Below are 19,458 nucleotides of genomic sequence, written 5' to 3' on the forward strand. Positions count from 1 at the left end.
TGATGTGCTAATTTATATATTTGTAGTTGATACCAGTTCAATATTTTGAATTTAGAATAGCCTGAACATGTGAAAGCTGGTTTGGTGTCCCCAGGTGGAACGGTGCAGTTATTTTATGCAAATCTGTAATTGATAAAGATCTTAAAGAGTGAAGTTAGGATAGCCTTAATGTTTTAAAGTTGGTCATGTAGCAAGACCATTTTGAATAGCTACCTCTGTATTCCTATGGTCTCATTCAAACCCCATGTTAATTTCTACCAATTGTATGTGTATATATAGTATCAAATCTTTTGACAAGCAATTTAAGTAGGGCCCGTCTGAACATATCAATGTTGGTTTGGAGTTGATCATTTAAATGGTTAATGAGGAGATACTGTAAATGTAGATTATTTAAAAAATGTTACCATTCTAGTACATGGCACTTTCTTGCCATTGAAATGCCTTGGTATCCATAGCAACGGCTTCGTTTGGGCCTCTCTCAACGACGAGACATGAGAGCTGTTAGCTAACTTCAGTTAGCTGCTTTTCGTCACTCTAAACTCAAGACAAACCGCTAACTTTTGATTGGTAGTAGATAATCATGTCCTGATTCCAGATTTGAATACCAGAGAAGTAGACCTCAATGTCATACCCTCTAGGTTTTTATTTAAAGTGCTGGAAATGTGGTCAAAGTTGCAGATTTGTGTCAAAAGTTGCATTATTCACCGTGAATGGATGTTGGAAGTCTGGGAGTTGATGTCACAATGGGACCTTTACAATGTTGAATAAAAACTATGGAAGTAAATAAGGGACAAAAAGCTTAGTAGTTTAAAAAGTACAAAAGCTATAAAAAGTTGTACGCAAGCACATTGGTCCTGACCGCTCTGTACGTTTACAGTTTGAATGGCGTTTCTAGCTTAAACGGTGTTAGAGGAGTAGCCTTCCAAATAATAATAATATAAAGTACGACACATTTAAAGTGGGGTCTCGCGCTTCGCAAACCGCACTAATAATTACATTGGTAATAGGGGTGTATGCAGTGCAGCAATCATATAGCAAGAATATAATGGTTTATGTCGTCATTCACAGGAAGCTGTAACCACAATGTACTGGATTCTACTTTCAGATACTACTGGGGCTCAGGATTTTCATGGCTATCAAGACTCTTTGCTCTGGCCAAACCCTACACCACTCCCTCGGATGTCAGGTTCTTGAGAGCAATGAGTCCAGATCGGAGTACCTCACCGACCTTTCACTGAATGCGAGCACATTTTGGGCCATCTGATTGGTCCAGAACCCGATTGGGTTGGGCCAGAGTCAGAAAACGCGTGATTAAAGCTATGGTTCTAAAATTCGTCATTGGCATGGACACTTTTAATCGGTTAGAGACGATGCAATTACCGATGACTTTATTTTGTACAACACCCATAGTGCCCCTTATCACCACAAACAACTTCAATGGTAGCAGTCTCAGACTAAAGTATGTCGTGAACGACAGAGCAGCTGAATGATTTAGTGAGAGTCATCAGGCTAGCTCGGGATCAAGTCTTCTTCATAACTTATACATTATCTATCCACTCTGGACCAAGCATCAAGCCAGTACACTTAAAACACTACCACTACACACCGGAACTGTTTAATGTGGAAACCAATCAAACTGTTAAAAACACATTGACTCCGTTCTCATATGAAAACCCACGAGTGTGGAGCCCTTACAACTAGGACCAGGAGTTTTCCCCCGGTCTGGTCACATTCTGAGGAAAAACTACTGGCCCTGCATTTCATTACGCCTGGTAGAGTAGTGTTAAATTGCCCCTAGACACTGATGTTGGGTCAGTTTAGCATTTCTTTCTACTAATGGTAAAGGTTAAGATTGTGGGAGAGGAAGCTGATCCTAGATCTGTACCAAGGGGACACTTCACCCTGGAACACTCAGGGCAGCCCAATATCCTGTGGCCTGCCACCAGTGTGGACGAGGAGGTGCTTCTTCATGTTGCCGGACTGGGTGAAGGACTTCCCACAGTAGACACATTGAAACGGTTTCTCTCCGGTGTGGACCCTCTCATGCATCTTCAGCTGGTGGCTGTGGGAGAAGCGCTTGGTGCAGTGGCTGCAGCCGTACGGTTTCTCCCCCGTATGGACCCGCATATGACTCCGCAGGTGCGCCGGCTGGTGGAAGGGCTTTCCACAGAGGCTGCACCGGAGCTGCCTCTTGGGCGAGTGAGACGTCAGCTGTTGTGGCTGCTTTTCTATGCCTTTCGATGAAGAAGTGGAGCCTCTGTTGAAATTTGGGAAGTGGGCTGGCTTCCCTCTTTGGGGAACCTGGTGGAGAGTAACCCTTGGGGATGAAAATCTGTTTTGGGTGGACAGTCCATTGAAATCTGACATCTTGGACCTTGACCCTACAGTTGTCCCTTGCTCTGCATGTTGAGTGTCAGGGGGACACGTTGTCTGTCCAGACTCCATTCCCCCTCTTCCTCTGTTGTCCACAAGCTGTCTGCCATCTGAACAGATGTCTCCAGATGTCGCCTCTTGGCCAGTTATGCTCCATTCTGAACTCATATCTGCCTCCACTTTAATGGGAACTGAGTCCACCATCACCACATCAGGCAGCCAGTCCAGAGAGCCTGAAGCAGACATGCTGACCCCTGAGTTACCTGGTGCCCCTCTCCTCTCTGGATGTCCAGACAGCCTCTTGGAGTCTGGCCCTGCATTGTGAGGAGCATTCACAGTTGGGCTGTCAGTCTCTTGGTTCTCTGTCCATTGGGACAGGCTGTATTCTATGGGTTGATGGTCAGTTTCCCAGGTCACCCCCTCAGCAACCTGATGGTCCTGTCTTGCTCTGTTGTATTGTGACGCTGGATGCTGGAACGTCTGGTTTTCAGGTTCTATATTGAGTGAGGTGTCTGGAGCTCTGTGTCTGTTGCCCTGCTGGTCCAGAAGGTCTGTGGGTTCAGTAGATGACGAAGAACCTGGTTCTGCTACAATGATCTTCTCACTGCTCTCACTGACTGGTTGGACAATCTCTGAAATGGGGGAAAAAAGTAAAGCACAGCATCAGCTTCCTGTAGCGGAGGCTGATTCTTCTTTGCCTTATTAGCTATGGGTTATGATTAAGAAGTTAATCAAATACTGCAATAAACATTGAAGGATTGGTCAAGCAACAAAGTGTAAAGTGCATAGATTAAATAAGTTTAACAAAAATACCTTCTGTTCTGCTGGTGCCATGGTTCTCCATTTTGATAAGAGGTGCCTCCTGCATATCTGCCATCTGTGTTTTGTATTCATCAGGAACATTGTATTATAAAAATATTCCCAACGCCATTAGAAATATGTGAAAATAAAATACATTTGACCATGTCCATGACAACTGACCTGCATACCCCAATCCCGGTCTGTTGCTGTGCGTCCGGAGTCTCTCCAGTTGGCTACATTCTGCGTAAAGTTGCTCCCTTCACTGTCGGCAAAACAATTCTGCACTGCACCAAAAAAGAACAACGCTCAAACGTCATATATTTCACATGACCCATTAATTTTAACGTTTTGAAATAAGTTTAAAACCTACAATATCCAAGTCTGTCTGTTGGCTTTTCTACGAAACTCTCTCTTGCCCTTGCCCGGGTAAAATTATCGGTGTCCACGCGCCTGTGAACTGTGCGTCGCAGGACTCCCAATTTATCTGCGTTCCGTCGAGAATTCTGGAATTTTGTCAAAAGCAGCTTCCTCCGCAGGTTGTCGATCTCTTTCTGGCTATGGGAAATTTCCAACCGTAAGGCAGCATGGCCGTCATCTACAAGTTTGCAGATTTCGGCAACGGCTGCATTTGCCAAAACCTCAATGATGGAGGCTAGCTGAGCATGAAAGGCTACAGTATCGGACATCTCATTGGCTCTATGTTAAACGCTTATGTTATAATAATTTGCATTGTTCAATCAACGTCTTAAGACTTAACTGTTTACAACATAAACTGTACGCTTCTTCACACAACTCTTCTTGTTCCGGAAACAAGATGTCACCTACTTCCTGGATCGTTTTTCAAAATAAAGGTTGATTACACACGACTTATGTTAGTTCCAACATTGCTACCGGTTGCTGTATCATATTGTAGCTGCTACTGAAAGGAATATTATTCGATTTTTTAAAATCAGCCTTCTTTGACTTTCATTGAAGTAGTGAATTTAATCAAACACACACTTTGTCCTCCAAAAATGATTATTTTACTATTTAGTTCTACACAAAAAAACAGAATAGGCATACAACCTAAAACGAATAAGTTCCCGGCGGTTAAAACTTAGTAAATCAAAGAATAGGCTACGGGTTAACTGACGCACACAATGAGAATGCACTCTAATTCTAAACAATGTAACAGTAGAAAAATATATATTTTAAATGTAATACACAATACAGTACCAGTCAATAGTTTGGACCCATCTACGCATTCCAGGGGTTTTCTTTATTTTTTACTATTTTCTACATTGTAGAATAATAGTGAAGACATCAAAACTATGAAATAACACATATGGAATCATGTAGTAACCAAAAAAGTGTTAAACAAATCAAAATATATTTTAGATTTTACATTCTTAAAAGTAGCCACCCTTTGCTTTGGCAGCATTGCACACTCTTCGGCATTCTGTTAACCAGCTTCTTGAGGAATGCTTTTCCAACCGTCTTGAAGGAGTTCCCACATATGCTGGGTACTTGTTGGCTGCTTTTCCTTCACTCTGAGGTCCAACTCATCCCAAACCATCTCAATTGGGTTGTGGAGGCCAGGTCATCTGATGCAGCACTATCACTATCCTTCTTCATCAAATAGCCTTCACACAGCCTGGAGGTGTGTTGGGTCATTGTCCTGTTGAAAAACAAATGATATCCCATCTCGTTTGCACTTATTGGGACAGGCGTATCGCTGCAGAATGCTGTGGTAGCCATTCAAGTGTGCCTTGAATTCTAAATAAATCACAGACAGTGTCACCAGCAAAGCACCCCCACACCATCACACTTCCTTCTCCATGCTTCACAGTGAGAACCACACATGCGGCGATCATCCGTTCACCTACTCTGCATCTCACAAAAAAATCTCACATTTGGACTCATCAGAGCAAAGCAGACTTCCCCCCCAGTCTAATGTCCATTGCTCGTGTTTCTTGGCCCAAGCAAGTCTCTTCTTCTCATTGGTGTCTTTTAGTAGTGGCTTCTTTTCAGCAATTCGACCATGAAGGCCTGATTCAGTCTCCTCTGAACAGTTGATGTTGAGATGTTTCGAACTCTGAAGCATTTATTCTGGGCTGCAATCTGAGGTGCAGTTAACTCTAATGAACTTATCCTCTGCAGCAGAGGTAACTCTGGGTCTTCCTTTCCTGTGGCGGTCCTCATGAGAGACAGTTACATCATAGCGCTTGATGGTTTTTGCGACTGCACTTGAAGAAACTTTCAAAGTATTTTTTTTAACCTTTATTTAACTAGGCAAGTCAGTTAAAAACAAATTCTTATTTACAATGACAGCCTACCCCGGCCAAACCCTTGCCCAGAATACGCTGGGCCAATTGTGAGCAGCCCTATGGGACTCCCAATCACGGCCGGTTGTGACACAGCCTGGAATCCAACCAGAGTCTGTAGTGACACCTCTAGCACTGAGACACAGTGCCTAAGACCGCTGCGTCACTCTGGAGCCCACTTGGGAATGAGTAGGTGTGTCCAAACTTTTGACTGGTACTGTATATAAATAGCCAAAGGGATTTCTGATAGTCTTGAGTCATAGCTAAACACCTAAATAACATGTTGTCCTTCACAGTGACCTGTAACCACAATGTCCTGGCTTCTCCTTTCAGTAACTACTTGGGTTCAGGATCAGATCTCTGGAAAAGAAACACAGAACAGGACAAAAGATTGTCAGACAAACCAGAATGGAAGACATGGAATATGAATGCACAAGTAAAGAATCTTAAGTCTATGGGACACAGACCCCTTTTGAGGTGTTTGCACACAGTGTTGACATACAATGATGTTTGCAAGACTGTAACAACCAATCACAGAATGAGATTCAAGACGTTCCTTTATCTGGAAAGATTTTGGGGGGAATCATGGTTCATGAAACTGTCCTCAGAGCACTCCATGATATTGAATGAATGAATAAAAAAAGTGCATGTTTCCCATAGGCTTTTTCAGATTTAAGGAATTATCAATACTAACCTTCCCTGTGGAGTACTTCCTGAAAACCTAATTTGTCAGCATTGTATTGAAGGTTCGGCAGACCAGAGACAGGTTCCAGTTGCCTCACTTCCCCTCCACACACCACAGGATTGTTTATTGAGATATATAAATAACTCAGCAATAAAAGAAACATCCCTTTTTCAGGACCCTGTCTTTCAAAGATAATTCGTAAAAATCCAAATAACTTCATAGATCTTCATTGTAAAGGGTTTAAACACCGTTTCCCATGCTTGTTCAATGAACGATAAACAATTAATGAACATGCACCTGTGGAAAGGTCATTAAGACACTACCAGCTTACAGACGGTAGGCAATTAAGGTCACAGTTATTTAAACTTAGGACACTAGAGGCCTTTCCACTTACTCTGAAAAACACCAAAAGAAAGATATCCAGGGTCCCTGCTCAACTTTGTGAACGTGCCTTAAGCATGCTGCAAGGAGGCATGAGGACTGCAGATGTGGCCAGGGCAATCAATTGCAATGTCCGTACTGTGAGACGCCTAAGACAGCGCTACAGGGAGACAGGGCGGACAGCTGATCGTCCTCGCAGTGGTAGATCACATGTAACAACACCTGCACAGGATCGGTACATCCGAACATCACACCTGCGGGACAGGTACAGGATGGCAACAACAACTGCCCGAGTTACACCAGGAACGCACAATCCCTCCATCAGTGCTCAGACTGTTCGCAATAGGCTGAGAGAGGCTGGACTGAGGGCTTGTAGGCCTGTTGTAAGGCAGGTCCTCACCAGACATCACCGGCAAACAACGTTGCCTATGGGCACAAACCCATCGTCGCTGGACCAGACAGGACTGGCAAAAAAAATGCTCTTCACTGACGATTTGCGGTTTTGTCTGACATGGGGTGATGGTCGAAATTCGCATTTATCGTTGAAGGAATGAGCGTTACACCGAGGCCTGTACTCTGGAGCAGGGTCAATTTGGATGTGGAGGGTTTGTCATGGTCTGGGGAGGTGTGTCACAGCATCATCGGACTGAGCTTGTTGTCATTGCAGGCAATCTCAACGCTGTGCGTTACAGGGAAGACATCCTCCTCCCTCATGTGGTACCCTTCCTGCAGGCTCATCCTGACATGACCCTCCAGCATGACAATGCCACCAGCCATACTGCTCATTCTGTGCATGATTTCCTGTAAGACACGAATGTCAGTGTTCTGCCATGGCCAGCGAAGAGCCCGGATCCCAATCCCATTGAGCACGTCTGGGACCTGTTGGATCGGAGGGTGAGGGCTAGGGCCATTCCCCCCCAGAATTGTCCAGGAACTTGCAGGTGCCTTGGTGGAAGAGTGGGTAACATCTCACAGCACGAACTAGCAAATCGGGTGCAGTCCATGAGGAGGAGATGCACTGCAGTAGTTAGTGCAGCTGGTGGCCACACCAGATACTGACTGTTGCTTTTGATTTTGACCCCCCTTTATTCAGGGACACATTATTCCATTTCTGTTAGTCACATGTCTGTGGAACTTGTTCAGTTTATGTCTCAGTTGTTGAATCTTATGTTCATACAAATATTTAAACATGTTAAGATTGCTGAAAAAGCAGTTGACACTGAGAGGACGTTTCTTTTTTTGCTGAGGAGATATATATATATATATATATATTTAACAGTGTCTTAAAGCAAAATTTAGAAATAACTAACTATAGTTAAAATTTGACATTACCCAGGACTCCTGTAAGACTCCATATTGTTTCATCTGTAGGTGCTACATGCCAATACATGGTGTCATATGAAGCTAAATTGCTCGCTCTGTCATATGTATTTTGATTTCAATAACATTTCTTACATACATTTCGGAATATAGAAAAATATCAACATGAAGTGAAAAGATCCCACTTTTGATTTGGCAAATTTTTCAATATATTATTGGACATAATACACTATGGGCATATCAAAGATACAGAGTGGAATCTCTGCTACTTTTAGAGTAATAAACACATTTTTAAGCATTACCAACAGAGTGAATGTGAAAATGGATTCAAAATAGTCTCCTCTGCTGTTGATTTGCAGGATGTGCAATGACACTTAAAAGGAGGGCTGTGATTGGTTACATTGTTAACTATGCCAAAGTATTTCTGTAAAAGAAGCCATAACTTTAAAGCTAGCAGAACTTTGAATTGAATTGTACATTGTTTGACAATGTTCGTAAAAAAAAAAAACATATACTTTTAATATTCATTTATAAATATTCATTAATTAATGGAAGAAATGTGTTATTGCAATCAAAATTTTCCTAGGCAGAATATGATGGGAAGGGTATCAAGATGGCTTTATCGAACTCTAGAAATCCAACCATGTTAAACCCTGTATAAACGACAAATATTGACAGCTTACCATTCCAGTCAGCACTCTCTCTCTCCTTGTAACTGCTGGGACGCCAGGTTCGTTTCCAGGGCAAGGTGTGTGCTGGCGTCTGGGAACCCAGCGCCTTCCTCCTCCTCATCCCTGCGTCCAAGTACGAACAGAGACGAGCAACAAACTCTCAACCACCAACAGGCCTTGCTCGCCCAGGCACCTGTCCAGTGCTTCCAGAACTCTGTTCACAATGATATGAAATCTATCTACATCGTTACAGTCTATCAGTCTGATAGGGAATCTGTCTTATTGACAGGTTAATGGAAATGTAGTCTTAATTATTGTACTTTGGTTCCCCACTGCACAAATACAAATTCATAAGGATGTAGCCAAGCGGTTAAGAGTGTTGAGCCAATAACTGAAAGGTCGCAGGTTGGAATCACCTAGCCGACAAGCTGAAAAATCTGTCAACGTGCCCTTGAGCACAGCACTTAACCCTAAATGCTCTTGTAAGTCGCTATGGATAAGAGCGTCTGCTAACGGACTAAAATACGTTTAAAATCTTCACCTGTAATAACTTATACATGATCAATCCACGCTGGACCAAGCATCAAGCCAGTTGTCCTGAAAACACGACCACTACACACAGAGGGAAGCGTTCAATGAGGAAACCATTCAAAGTGAAAAACACATGGACCCAGTATTCATATATAAACCACAGTAGTGTTGAGACATTCCATTTACAACTAGGGCCAGGAGTTTTTCCCTGGCCTGGTCACGTGGTGAGGAAAAACTCCAGGCCCTGCCTATCATTACACTGGGAGGAGTAGTGTGAAGTTGCCCTTAGATGCTGATGTTGGGTCAGTTTAAAGAATACAAAAAATCCACTAATGGTCCAGGTTAGGATTGTGGGAGAGGAAGCTGATCCTAGATCTGTATCTAGTCTGAACTATAGCCAGGAACACTTAGGGCAGCACAACGTCCTGTGGCCTGCCGCCAGTGTGGACGAGGAGGTGCTTCTTCATGTGACAGGACTGGGTGAAGCACTTCCCACAGTAGACACATTGAAACGGTTTCTCTCCGGTGTGGACCCTCTCATGCCTCTTCAACTGGTGGCTGTGGGAGAAGCGCTTGGTGCAGTGGCTGCAGCCGTACGGTTTCTCCCCCGTATGGACCCGCATGTGCCTGCTTAGGTACGCCTGGGGGAATGGCTTTCCGCAGAGGCTGCACCGGAGATATCTCTTGCTGGAGTGAGACGTCAGCTGTTGTTGCTGCTTTTCTATGCCTTTCGATGAAGAAGTGGAGCCTCTGTTGAAATTCGGGAAGGGTGCTGGCTTCCCTCTTTGGGGAACCTGGTGGAGAGTAACCCTTGGGGATGAAAAGCTGTTTCGGTTGGACAGTCCATTGATATCTGGAAACTTGGACCTTGGTCCTACAGTTCTCCCTTGCTCTACATGTTGAGTGTCAGGGGGACATGTTGTCTGTCCAAACTCCATTCCCCCTCTTCCTCTGTTGTCCACAAGCTGCCTGCTGTCTGAACAAACCTCTCCAGATGTCACCTCTTGGCCAGTTATGCTCCATTCTGAACTCATATCTGCCTCCACTTTAATGGGAACTGAGTCCACCATCACCACATCAGGCAGCCAGTCCAGAGAGCCTGAAGCAGACATGCAGACCCCAGAGTTACCTGGCGCCCCTCTCCTCTCTGGATGTCCAGACAGCCTCTTGGAGTCTGGCCCTGCATTGTGAGGAGCATTCACAGTTGGGTTGTCAGTCTCTTGGTTCTCTGTCCATTGGGACAGGCTGTATTCTATGGGTTGATGGTCAGTTTCCCAGGTCACACCCTCAGCAACCTGATGGTCCTGTCTTGCTCTGCTGTATTGTGATGCTGGATGCTGGAACGTCTGGTTTTCAGGTTCTATATTGAGTGAGGTGTCTGGAGCTCTGTGTCTGTTGCCCTGCTGGTCCAGATGGTCTGTGGTTTCAGTAGATGATGAAGAACCTGGTTCTGCCACAATGATCTTCTCACTGCTCTCACTGACTGGTTGGACAATCTCTGAAATGGGGAAAAGTAAAGCACAGCATCAGCTTCCTGTAGTGGAGACTGATTCTTCTTTGCCTTATTTAATAGTTATGAGTTATGACCAAGAAGTTAATAAAATACTGAAATAAACACGGACAGCTTTACTTAACATGTAAATTGCATAGGGTTGGATTAGTTTCAACAACAACAAATACCTTCTATTGTACTGGTGTCAAGGTTCTCCATTTTGACACAAGTTTCCTCTTGCATATCTGCCATCTGTGTTTTGTATTCATCAGAAACCTTTAATTAATAACATATCCACAACAGCACTTGAAATATGATAACAATAATACATTTGACCATGTCTATGACAACTGACCTGCATGCCCCCATTATGGTCTGTCGCTGTGCGTCCAGCGTCTTTCCAGGTAGTGACATCCTGCATGAAGTTGCCCTCTTCAATGTCGTCAAAACGATTCTTCACTGCACCAAACAAGAGAAACCCTCGTAAACGTTATAGATTCTACATTACCAACCATTTTTTTGAAAGTGTTTAAATAAGGTAAAAAAAACCTACAATATCCAAGTCTGCCTGTCGACTTCACTACAAAGCTCCCTCTTCCCCGGGCAACATGATTTGTGTCCACGTGCCTGTGAACTGTGCGTCGCAGGGCTCCAAATCTCTCTGAGCTCCGTCGAGAAGTCTGACATTTTGTCAAAACCAGCTTCCTCCGCAAGTTCTCAATTTCTTTCTGGCCATGGGAAATTTCCAAACGTAAAGCAGCATGGCCGTCATCTACAAGTTTGCAGATTTCGGCAACGGCTGCATTCGCCAATACCTCGACGATGGAGGCTAGCTGAGCATGAAATGCGACAGTATCGGACATGTCCTTAGCACTATGTTTATGTTAAACACTTATGTTATAGCAATTTGCATTGCAGTGTAAAGTCAACGTCTTCAGACTACACAGTTCACACCATAGAGCATTGAACACAATTGTAGTTGTTTTTGTTCTGCTACTTCCTGGATCGTTCTTCAAAATAAAAAAAGTTTGCTTTTCAAAATAAAGGTTGGTTACACACACACACACACACACACACACACGATTTACCTTAGTTCAAACTTCCAACATTGCCACCTGCTGCTGTATCATATTGTTGCTGCTATTAAAAGGAATCAAATTGTTAAAAAAATATAATTTGCCTTTCAATTAAGTGATTACAAATATAACAAGCACAGGTTGTCCTTCAACAATTTTACTAATAAGTTAAAGTAAAAAAAATACAGACTCAGCATACAACCCGAATTTAAAAGGAATAAATGTATTCCTTCAGTTAACAATGAGTCAATCAAGAGAGAAAGCTAAGGGTTAGTAGTCTCCAAACTAATTGAAGCACCACACTGAGAATGCATTCTAATTCTGAACAATGTAACAGTAGAAATAAAAATCTGAATTGGACGTGTAACGGATGTGAAACGGCTAAAAATCTGAATATATATATATATATATTTTTTTTTTAAAATATAAATAACAAAACTGTATAAAGAAATGACTAACTAGATGGTAACTTTACATGAAGTAAAGTTCTGGGGCTTGCTTTAGCTCCTCAAAGTGGAAGAAGTTGAACCAGTTTTACTTTACTATTTACAGCAAAGCATTTACTTTAAATAGTGCATTCGGAAAGTATTCAGACCCCTTGACTTTTATCACATTCTGTTACTTTACAGCCTTATTCTACAATGGATTAAATAGTCTACAATGGATTAAATAGAAAAAAACAGGTTTTTAGAAAATGTTGCAAAAAAATTTATGAATAAAACTGAAATATGACATTTACATAAGTATTCAGACCATCACTCAGTACTTTATTGAAGCACCTATGGCAGTGATAATAGCTTCGAGTCTTCTTGGGTATGACGCTACAAGCTTGGCACACCTGTATTTGGAGAGTTTCTCCCATTCTTCTCTCCAGATCCTCTCAAGCTCTGTCAGGTTGGATGGGGAGCGTCACTGCACAGCTATTTTCAAGTCTCTTCAGAGATCGATCGGGTTCAAGTCCGGGCTCTGGCAGGGCCACTCAAGGACATTCAGAGACTGGTCCCATAGCCACTCCTGCGTTGTCTTGGCTGTGTGCTTAGAGTCATTGTCCTGTTGGAAGCTGAACCTTCACCCTCAGTCTGAGGTCCTGAGCGCTCTGGAGACGGTTTTCATCAAGGTCCTCTGTACTTTGCTCCATTCAGCTTTCCCTCGATCCAGACTAGTCTCCCAGTCCCTGCCACTGAAAAACTTCTCCACAGCATGATGCTGCCACCACCATGCTTCACCGTAGGGAGGGTGCCAGGTTTCCTCCAGACGTGACACTTGGCATTCAGGACGAGAGAGTTCAATCTTGGTTTCATCAGACCAGATAATCTTGTTTCTCGTGGTCAGAGTCCTTTAGGTGCCTTTTGGTTAACTCCAAGCGGGCTGTCATGTGCATTTTACTGAGAAGTGGCTTCTGTCCACTGTACCCTAAAGACCTGATTGGTGGAGTGCTGCAGAGAAGGTTGTTCTTCTGGAAGTACTCCCATCTCCACAGAGGAACTCTAGAGCTCTGTTAGAGTGACCATCCGGCTCTTGGTCACCTCCCTGACCAAGGCCCTTCTCCTCCGATTGCTCAGTTTTGCCGGGCGACCAAGAAGAAGAGTCTCGGTGGTTCTAAACTATTTCAATTTAAGTATGATGGGGGTCACTGTGTTCTTGTGGACCTTCACAGTGCTGCAGACATTTTTTGGTACCTTTCCCCAGATCTGTGCCTCGACACAATTCCTTCAACCTCATGGCTTGGTTTTTGCTCTGACATGCACTGTCAACTGTGGGACCTTATAGACAGGTGTGTGCCTTTCCAAATCATGTCCAATCAATTGAATTTACCACAGGTGGACTACAATCAAGTTGTGGAAACATCTCGAGGATCAATGGAAACAGGGTGCAACTGAGCTCAATTTCTAGTCTCATAGCAAAGGGCCTGATTACTTATGTAAATAAGGTATTTTTTAAATTTGTTATACATTTGCAAACATTTCTAAAAGCCTGTTTTCACTTTGTCATTATAGTGTAGTGTGTAGATAGAAAAAAATAATTATTTTATCAATTTTAAAATAAGGCTGTAACGTAACATAATGTGGAGAAGGGGAAGGGGTCTGAATTCTGAATGCTCTGTAGTCAAAGTTATATTAGGTAAAACAATTGGTCTGATTACTTTGACAGACTACTATATCAACCTTATTGCTTTGGATTATAGGGCAGTAAGATCACAATGTCTAAACTACAGTTGAGTGTGAAAACTAAAAGAAGAAAGACATAGATCTGTCAGACGATGGTAATAAAAGGCTGGATTATGTAGACAACACTCGTAGGAAAGCAAAGCAACTCAATCCATGCTGGGGGTTTTAGATAAATAGATGCATTTGGTAAAAATGTCAATAAAGTTTGATTTTAGTTTAATGATGATGTAATGATCAAACAGTACAGAGTATTCATAGGTCTGTTGTTCAAAGTGAGATAGAAAATACTTTCTGAATATGAAGGCTTGCTGTTGTGGTGGAAGGGAGGAACTCATAAGGAATTAGAAACATTTAGGCTATTATTTGGGGAGGGAAATATGATGGTCCATCTAGTGATGCCATCTTTTTAAAAGTATTTTAGTGGTAGTTGAACTATTTGAATGAAAAGAAAAGCAGAGGCATGACATTTTTAGACCGATTCCTAACCATGCTGGTGACGCTCAGGCCCTACCCTACCGTAGCCCGATTTCTCAACACATTAGAAACACAGTAACTTCCTCAATTAGTATCAATAGCTAATCTCGGTTTGTCCCTTGCTTCCTGCACTGCCCCATGCTCTCCTCTGCACGTGTGAGTACCCATAGCAACAGCTACATTTGGGCTGCTCAATGACGAGACAAGAGAGCTGTTAGCTAGCTACATTTCGCCACTCTAAACTCCGACAACAGCCGTACGCTTTTATGGATATGCTAATTTATGCACATTTGTAGTTGTAGTTTTTAAATATTTTTTTAGTTAGGATGGCCTCAACATGTGAAAATTGGTTTGGTGTCTGTCTCTAACTTGGAACAGTTCAATAGTTACTTTTACAGAGAATTTTATGCAAATGTAGTTATAGTCTATCCGTTTTAAATAATTTTAAGGTAGGATAGCCCGAATGTTTTAAAGTTTGGTCTTGTAGCTTAATGGGCCAAGGTGCCAGACCGTTTTGAATATCTACCTCTGTATTCCTATAGTTCTCATCCAAACCCATATTCATTTATGAAACATTTTATTGGTTATAGTTTTAAAAAGTATATACAGTACCAGTCAAAAGTTTGGACACACCTACTCATTCAAGGGTTTTTCTTTATTTTTTACTATTTTTTACATTGTAGAATAACAGTGAAGACATCAAAACTATGAATGAACATATGGAATCATGTAGTAATTAAAAAAGAGTTAATATAAAATATAAAATTAATTTTCTTCAAAGCAGCCACTCTTTGCCTTGATGACAGCTTTCTCAGGATGGTACGGAAGGTTCCGCTACCAGAGACAGGTTCCAGCAGCCTCTCTTCCCGTCCACACGCAGCACATCCCAGAAGATCCACACCAGCGACTCCAGAGGAAGCTGCAAAGAAAGTTAATTCAGTGGTTTCCATATTGTATCTGTATATAGATCAGGTGCTAGTCCGGAACAATCAGTTTGGCCGCTAAGCAGTGGTATGTATGTATGTGATTATATATATATATAGAGAGAGAGAGAGAGAGGAGAGAGGGAGAGAGAGAAGTCACCTAAGCTGCATGTCCAAGTCTAGAAGACATTTATATTAATCTATTATATGAATTTTCATCACAAAAAAAATCATTAGCATCATGTATGGATAATCAAAAACAATGAGTGAACGGTTTCAAATCTGATATTATGAAAGTAGGAAGGTGATGTTCTGCCTGTTCTAGGTTAGATAAACCAACAGGTACTGTTACTTACCTCCAGGAGATGAGGTTTCCCCAGACCATGGTACCTCTGGGGATTCTGGGAATAAAGAAGAGGTGAGTGAGTAGCTTGGTTCGAGAGTACTGGTGCACATCCTAACTGGTTTAGCTTACTCGAAACACATCAGGATGGAAAAGAAAAAATCAAGAGAGAATTCTGATTGAATGGATTCTAATTCTATTCATTCTAATTCTGGGACTCAAAAACAAATTGCCACTTTGAATAGGTTTTCCTAGGCTGAATATTATGGAAAGTGTAAAGTGATGTCAAGATAGTTCTATAAAGCCGCCGATAAATCTAACCATAATAAACCCTCTATAAAGTCAACCATTGACAGCCTACCATTCCAGGTCAGCACTCTCGCCATGCACCTGCTGGGTCGCCAGATCTGTTTCAAGGGCCAGGAGTGTGCTGGCACCCAGGGAACCTGTGGCTCTTCTCTTCTGCCATGTCGATGTCCAGAAAGTGACAGTCATCATCACACTCTTCCCTGCACCCTCCTCCTCCCTATGTCCAGGTACGAGATGAACCGAGCAATGCGTTCTCGACCACCAACAGGCCTAGCTCATCCAGACACCTGTCCAGAGCTTCCTGAATTGTTAATTGCTGTTCTTTGGTTTACCACTGCACCAATACAAATTCATAAGGATGTTTAAAATCTTCACCTGTAATAACTTATACATTATCAATCCACTCCGGACCAAGCATCAAGACAGCTGACCTGAAAACACTACCACTACACACAGAGGGTAGTGTTCAATGTGGTAACTATCCAAACTGTTAAAAACACAAAGACCCAGTATGCATATTAAAACACAGTAGTGTTGAGCCATTCCCCTTACAACTAGGGCCAGGAGTTTTTCCCAGGTCTGGTCACGTGGTGAGGAAAAACTCCTGGCCTTGCCTATAATTACACCAGGCGGAGTAGTGTGAAGTTGCCCCTCCACACTGATCTTGGGTTAGTTTTAGATGTTTTCCTACTAATGGTTAAGGTTAGGATTGGAGAAGAGGAAGCTGATCCTAGATCTGTACCAAGGGGAAATTTCACCCTGGAACACTCAGGGCAGCACAATGTCCTGTGGCCTGCCACCAGTGTGGACGAGGAGGTGCCTCTTCATGTGACTAGACTGGGTGAAGCACTTCCCACAGTAGACACAGTGAAATGGTTTCTCTCCGGTGTGCACTCTCTCATGCATCTTCAGCTGGTGCCGGTGGGAGAAGCGCTTGGTGCAGTGGCTGCAGCCGTACGGTTTCTCCCCCGTATGGACCCGCATATGACTCCGCAGTTGCGCCGGCTGAGGGAAGGGCTTTCCACAGAGGCTGCACCGGAGTTGCCTCTTGGGCGAGTGAGACGTCAGCTGTTGTTGCTGCTTTTCTTTGCCTTTCGATGAAAAATTGTAGCCTCTGTTGAAATTCAGGAAGGGGGCTGGCTTCCCTCTTTGGGGAACCTGGAGGAGAGTAACACTTGGGGATGAAAAGCTGTTTAGGGAGGACAGTCTGTTGAAATCTGACATCTTGGACCTTGATCCTACAGTTGTCCCTTGCTCTGTGTTTTGAGTGTCATGGGGACACTCTGTCTGTCCAGAGTCCATTCCCCCTCTTCCTCTGTTGTCCACAAGTTGCCTACCGTCTGAACAGACCTCTCCAGATGTCGCCTCTTGGCCAGTTATGCTCCATTCTGAACTCATATCTGCCTCCACTTTAATGGGAACTGAGTCCACCATCACCACATCAGGCACCCAGTCCAGAGAGCCTGAAGCAGACATGCAGACCCCTGAGTTACCAGGCACCCCTCTCCTCTCTGGATGTCCAGACAGCCTCTTGGAGTCTGGCCCAGAATTGTGAGGAGCATTCACAGTTGGGCTGTCAGTCTCTTGGTTCTCTGTCCAATGGGACAGGCTGTATTCTATGGGTTGATGGTCAGTTTCCCAGGTCACACCCTCAGCAACCTGATGGTCCTGTCTTGCTCTGTTGTATTGTGACGCTGGATGCTGGAACATCTGGTTTTCAGGTTCAATATTGAGTGAGGTGTCTGGAGCTCTGTGTCTGTTGCCCTGCTGGTCCAGAAGGTCTGTGGTTTCAGTAGATGACGAAGCACCTGGTTCTGCCACAATGATCTTCTCACTGCTCTCACTGACCAGTTGGACAATCTCTGAAATGGGTCAACATAAAGCACAGCATCAACTTCCTGTAGTGAAGATGGATTATTTTTTGTCTTATTTATTAGTTATGGCTTATGACTAAGAAGTGTATCAAATACTGCAATAAAGGCTTTACTCAACAATGTGTAAATGTCATAGATTTGATTAGTTGCATAAAATGACCTTCTGTTCTGCTTGAGCCAAGGTTCTCCATTTTGATAAGAGGTGACTCTGGCATATCTGCCATCTGTTTTGTATTCATCAGAAACATTTGATTAGAAAAATATCCCCGACACCATTTGAAATGAGAAAACAAATCATCAATTTGACAGTGTCTATGACAACTGACCTGCATGCTCCCATCCTGGTCTGTCGCTGTGCGTCTTGCGTCTTTCCAGTTCGTGACATCCTTTGTGAAGTTGTCCCCTTCACTGTTGGAAAAACGATTCTCCACTGCACCAGAAAAAAAAATAATCATAAACGTTGTATATTCTACATTACAAATTATTTTGAACGTGTTTCAATAAGGTAAAAAACCTACAATATCCATGTCTGCCTGATGACTTTCCAACGAAGCTCGCTCTTGCTCGGGCAACAAGATCGGTGTCGCGCCTGTGAACTGTGCGTCGCAGGGCTCCGAATTTCTCTGTGCCCCGTTGAGAACTCTGGTATTTTGTCAAAAGCAGCTTCCTCCGCAGGTTATCAATTTCTTTCTGGCTATGGGAAATTTCCATACGTAAGGCAGCATGGCCATCATCTACAAGTTTACAGATTTCGGCAACGGCTGCATTCGCCAAAACCTCAATTATTGAAGCTAGCTGAGCATGAAAGGCGACGCTATCGCACATGTCCTTGGAACTATGTAAATATTTAACAATTATGTTATAGTAATTTGCAGTATTCAGGCAATGTTTTGAGAATTCAAAGTTCACAATGTAGACGGTATACTACACACACAGAATTTCATTCCGGAAACAAAATTAGGGCTACTTCCTGAATTGTTTTTCAAAATAAGGGTTGGTTTTTAAAATAAAAAATTGGTTGCTCACACGACTTGTTAGTTCTACCTTTCAACGTTGCCACCCGCTGCTCTATCATGTTGTTGGTGCTACTAAAATGAACCGAATGTTTTGAAAATCCGCCTTCCTTGTCCTCCAAAAATTATTTCACTATTAAGTTCAAATACAAAAATATAGAATCCGCAAACAACCTGAATTTAAAGAGAATAAATATATTTATTCAGTTAAAAATAAGTAAATAAAAAGAGTAGGCTAAGGGTTAGTAGTCTCAAAAAGAATTGAAGCACCGCACTGAGAAAGCACAAATGTTAATCTGTAAATATAATGGATAAATAGCCAATGGGATTCCTAGCTAACAACATTTCATTTTTTGTTTTTACAAATTAGAACATTGTAAATGGAAAAAAACATTGGTAACTTTACATTAAGTAAAGTTGTGGGGCTTGCTTTATCTCTAAAAGTAGTGGAAGAAGTATAAAAAGTTAACTATTTATATCGTTATAGTTAATAAATGTTTTAAATCATTTCAAGTTACAATGCCCTGAACATGTCAAAGTTGGTTTGGTCTATCTTGAACGTTTCAAGAGTTTACTGTTGGTGAGTTATTTTATGCTAATTTCTGCAAAGGTATATAGTTATAGTCAATAACAGTTTAAAATAATTTTAAATTAGGATAGCCTGAACATTTTAATGTTGGTCTGGTAGTTTAATTGGCCAAGGACAAGACCGTTTTAAATA

At 42.5% G+C, this 19,458-nt stretch overlaps 3 protein-coding genes across 3 annotated transcripts; all 3 read right to left on the reverse strand.

Moving 5' to 3' along the window:
- Positions 1–593: 593 nt before the first annotated feature.
- Positions 594–4,443, reverse strand: LOC110497281 (B-cell CLL/lymphoma 6 member B protein). Its single transcript, XM_021573312.2, has 4 exons — positions 3,545–4,443; positions 3,355–3,458; positions 3,187–3,250; positions 594–3,005 (listed from the first exon to the last, which is right to left on the reverse strand). The coding sequence occupies exons 1-4, from the start codon at positions 3,858–3,860 to the stop codon at positions 1,912–1,914; spliced, it is 1,578 nt and encodes a 525-aa protein (XP_021428987.2). The 5' UTR covers positions 3,861–4,443; the 3' UTR covers positions 594–1,911.
- A 999-nt stretch (positions 4,444–5,442) lies between these two features.
- On the reverse strand, positions 5,443–11,603 carry LOC110497279 (Krueppel-like factor 12). The gene is made up of 5 exons (XM_036933920.1): positions 11,111–11,603; positions 10,913–11,016; positions 10,746–10,809; positions 8,547–10,563; positions 5,443–5,837 (listed from the first exon to the last, which is right to left on the reverse strand). Exons 1-4 carry the CDS (start codon positions 11,418–11,420, stop codon positions 9,473–9,475), a joined length of 1,569 nt encoding a protein of 522 aa, XP_036789815.1. The 5' UTR covers positions 11,421–11,603; the 3' UTR covers positions 5,443–5,837; positions 8,547–9,472.
- A 3,305-nt stretch (positions 11,604–14,908) lies between these two features.
- On the reverse strand, positions 14,909–18,837 carry LOC110534758 (B-cell CLL/lymphoma 6 member B protein-like). Its single transcript, XM_036933921.1, has 6 exons — positions 18,243–18,837; positions 18,051–18,154; positions 17,885–17,948; positions 15,903–17,712; positions 15,555–15,599; positions 14,909–15,194 (listed from the first exon to the last, which is right to left on the reverse strand). Exons 1-4 carry the CDS (start codon positions 18,547–18,549, stop codon positions 16,619–16,621), a joined length of 1,569 nt encoding a protein of 522 aa, XP_036789816.1. The 5' UTR covers positions 18,550–18,837; the 3' UTR covers positions 14,909–15,194; positions 15,555–15,599; positions 15,903–16,618.
- Positions 18,838–19,458: the final 621 nt, after the last annotated feature.

Source organism: Oncorhynchus mykiss, chromosome 10 (assembly GCF_013265735.2).
Source record: "Oncorhynchus mykiss isolate Arlee chromosome 10, USDA_OmykA_1.1, whole genome shotgun sequence".
In the NCBI taxonomy this organism is placed as follows: Eukaryota; Metazoa; Chordata; class Actinopteri; order Salmoniformes; family Salmonidae; genus Oncorhynchus; species Oncorhynchus mykiss.

What these genes read in the sequence shown, in the direction of transcription:
- LOC110497281 (XM_021573312.2), bottom strand. Translation starts at nt 3,860, where the DNA reads ATGTCCGATACTGTAGCCTTTCATGCTCAGCTAGCCTCCATCATTGAG. An exon ending in AACAGACAGACTTGGATATT is followed by an intron (nt 3,459 to 3,544) that starts GTAGGTTTTAAA and finishes TTTTTGGTGCAG; the next exon opens with TGCAGAATTGTTTTGCCGAC. An exon ending in ACCGGGATTGGGGTATGCAG is followed by an intron (nt 3,251 to 3,354) that starts GTCAGTTGTCAT and finishes TACAAAACACAG; the next exon opens with ATGGCAGATATGCAGGAGGC.
- LOC110497279 (XM_036933920.1), bottom strand. Translation starts at nt 11,420, where the DNA reads ATGTCCGATACTGTCGCATTTCATGCTCAGCTAGCCTCCATCGTCGAG. An exon ending in GACAGGCAGACTTGGATATT is followed by an intron (nt 11,017 to 11,110) that starts GTAGGTTTTTTT and finishes TGTTTGGTGCAG; the next exon opens with TGAAGAATCGTTTTGACGAC. An exon ending in ACCATAATGGGGGCATGCAG is followed by an intron (nt 10,810 to 10,912) that starts GTCAGTTGTCAT and finishes TACAAAACACAG; the next exon opens with ATGGCAGATATGCAAGAGGA.
- LOC110534758 (XM_036933921.1), bottom strand. Translation starts at nt 18,549, where the DNA reads ATGTGCGATAGCGTCGCCTTTCATGCTCAGCTAGCTTCAATAATTGAG. An exon ending in ATCAGGCAGACATGGATATT is followed by an intron (nt 18,155 to 18,242) that starts GTAGGTTTTTTA and finishes TTTCTGGTGCAG; the next exon opens with TGGAGAATCGTTTTTCCAAC. An exon ending in TGGCTCAAGCAGAACAGAAG is followed by an intron (nt 17,713 to 17,884) that starts GTCATTTTATGC and finishes GACCCATTTCAG; the next exon opens with AGATTGTCCAACTGGTCAGT.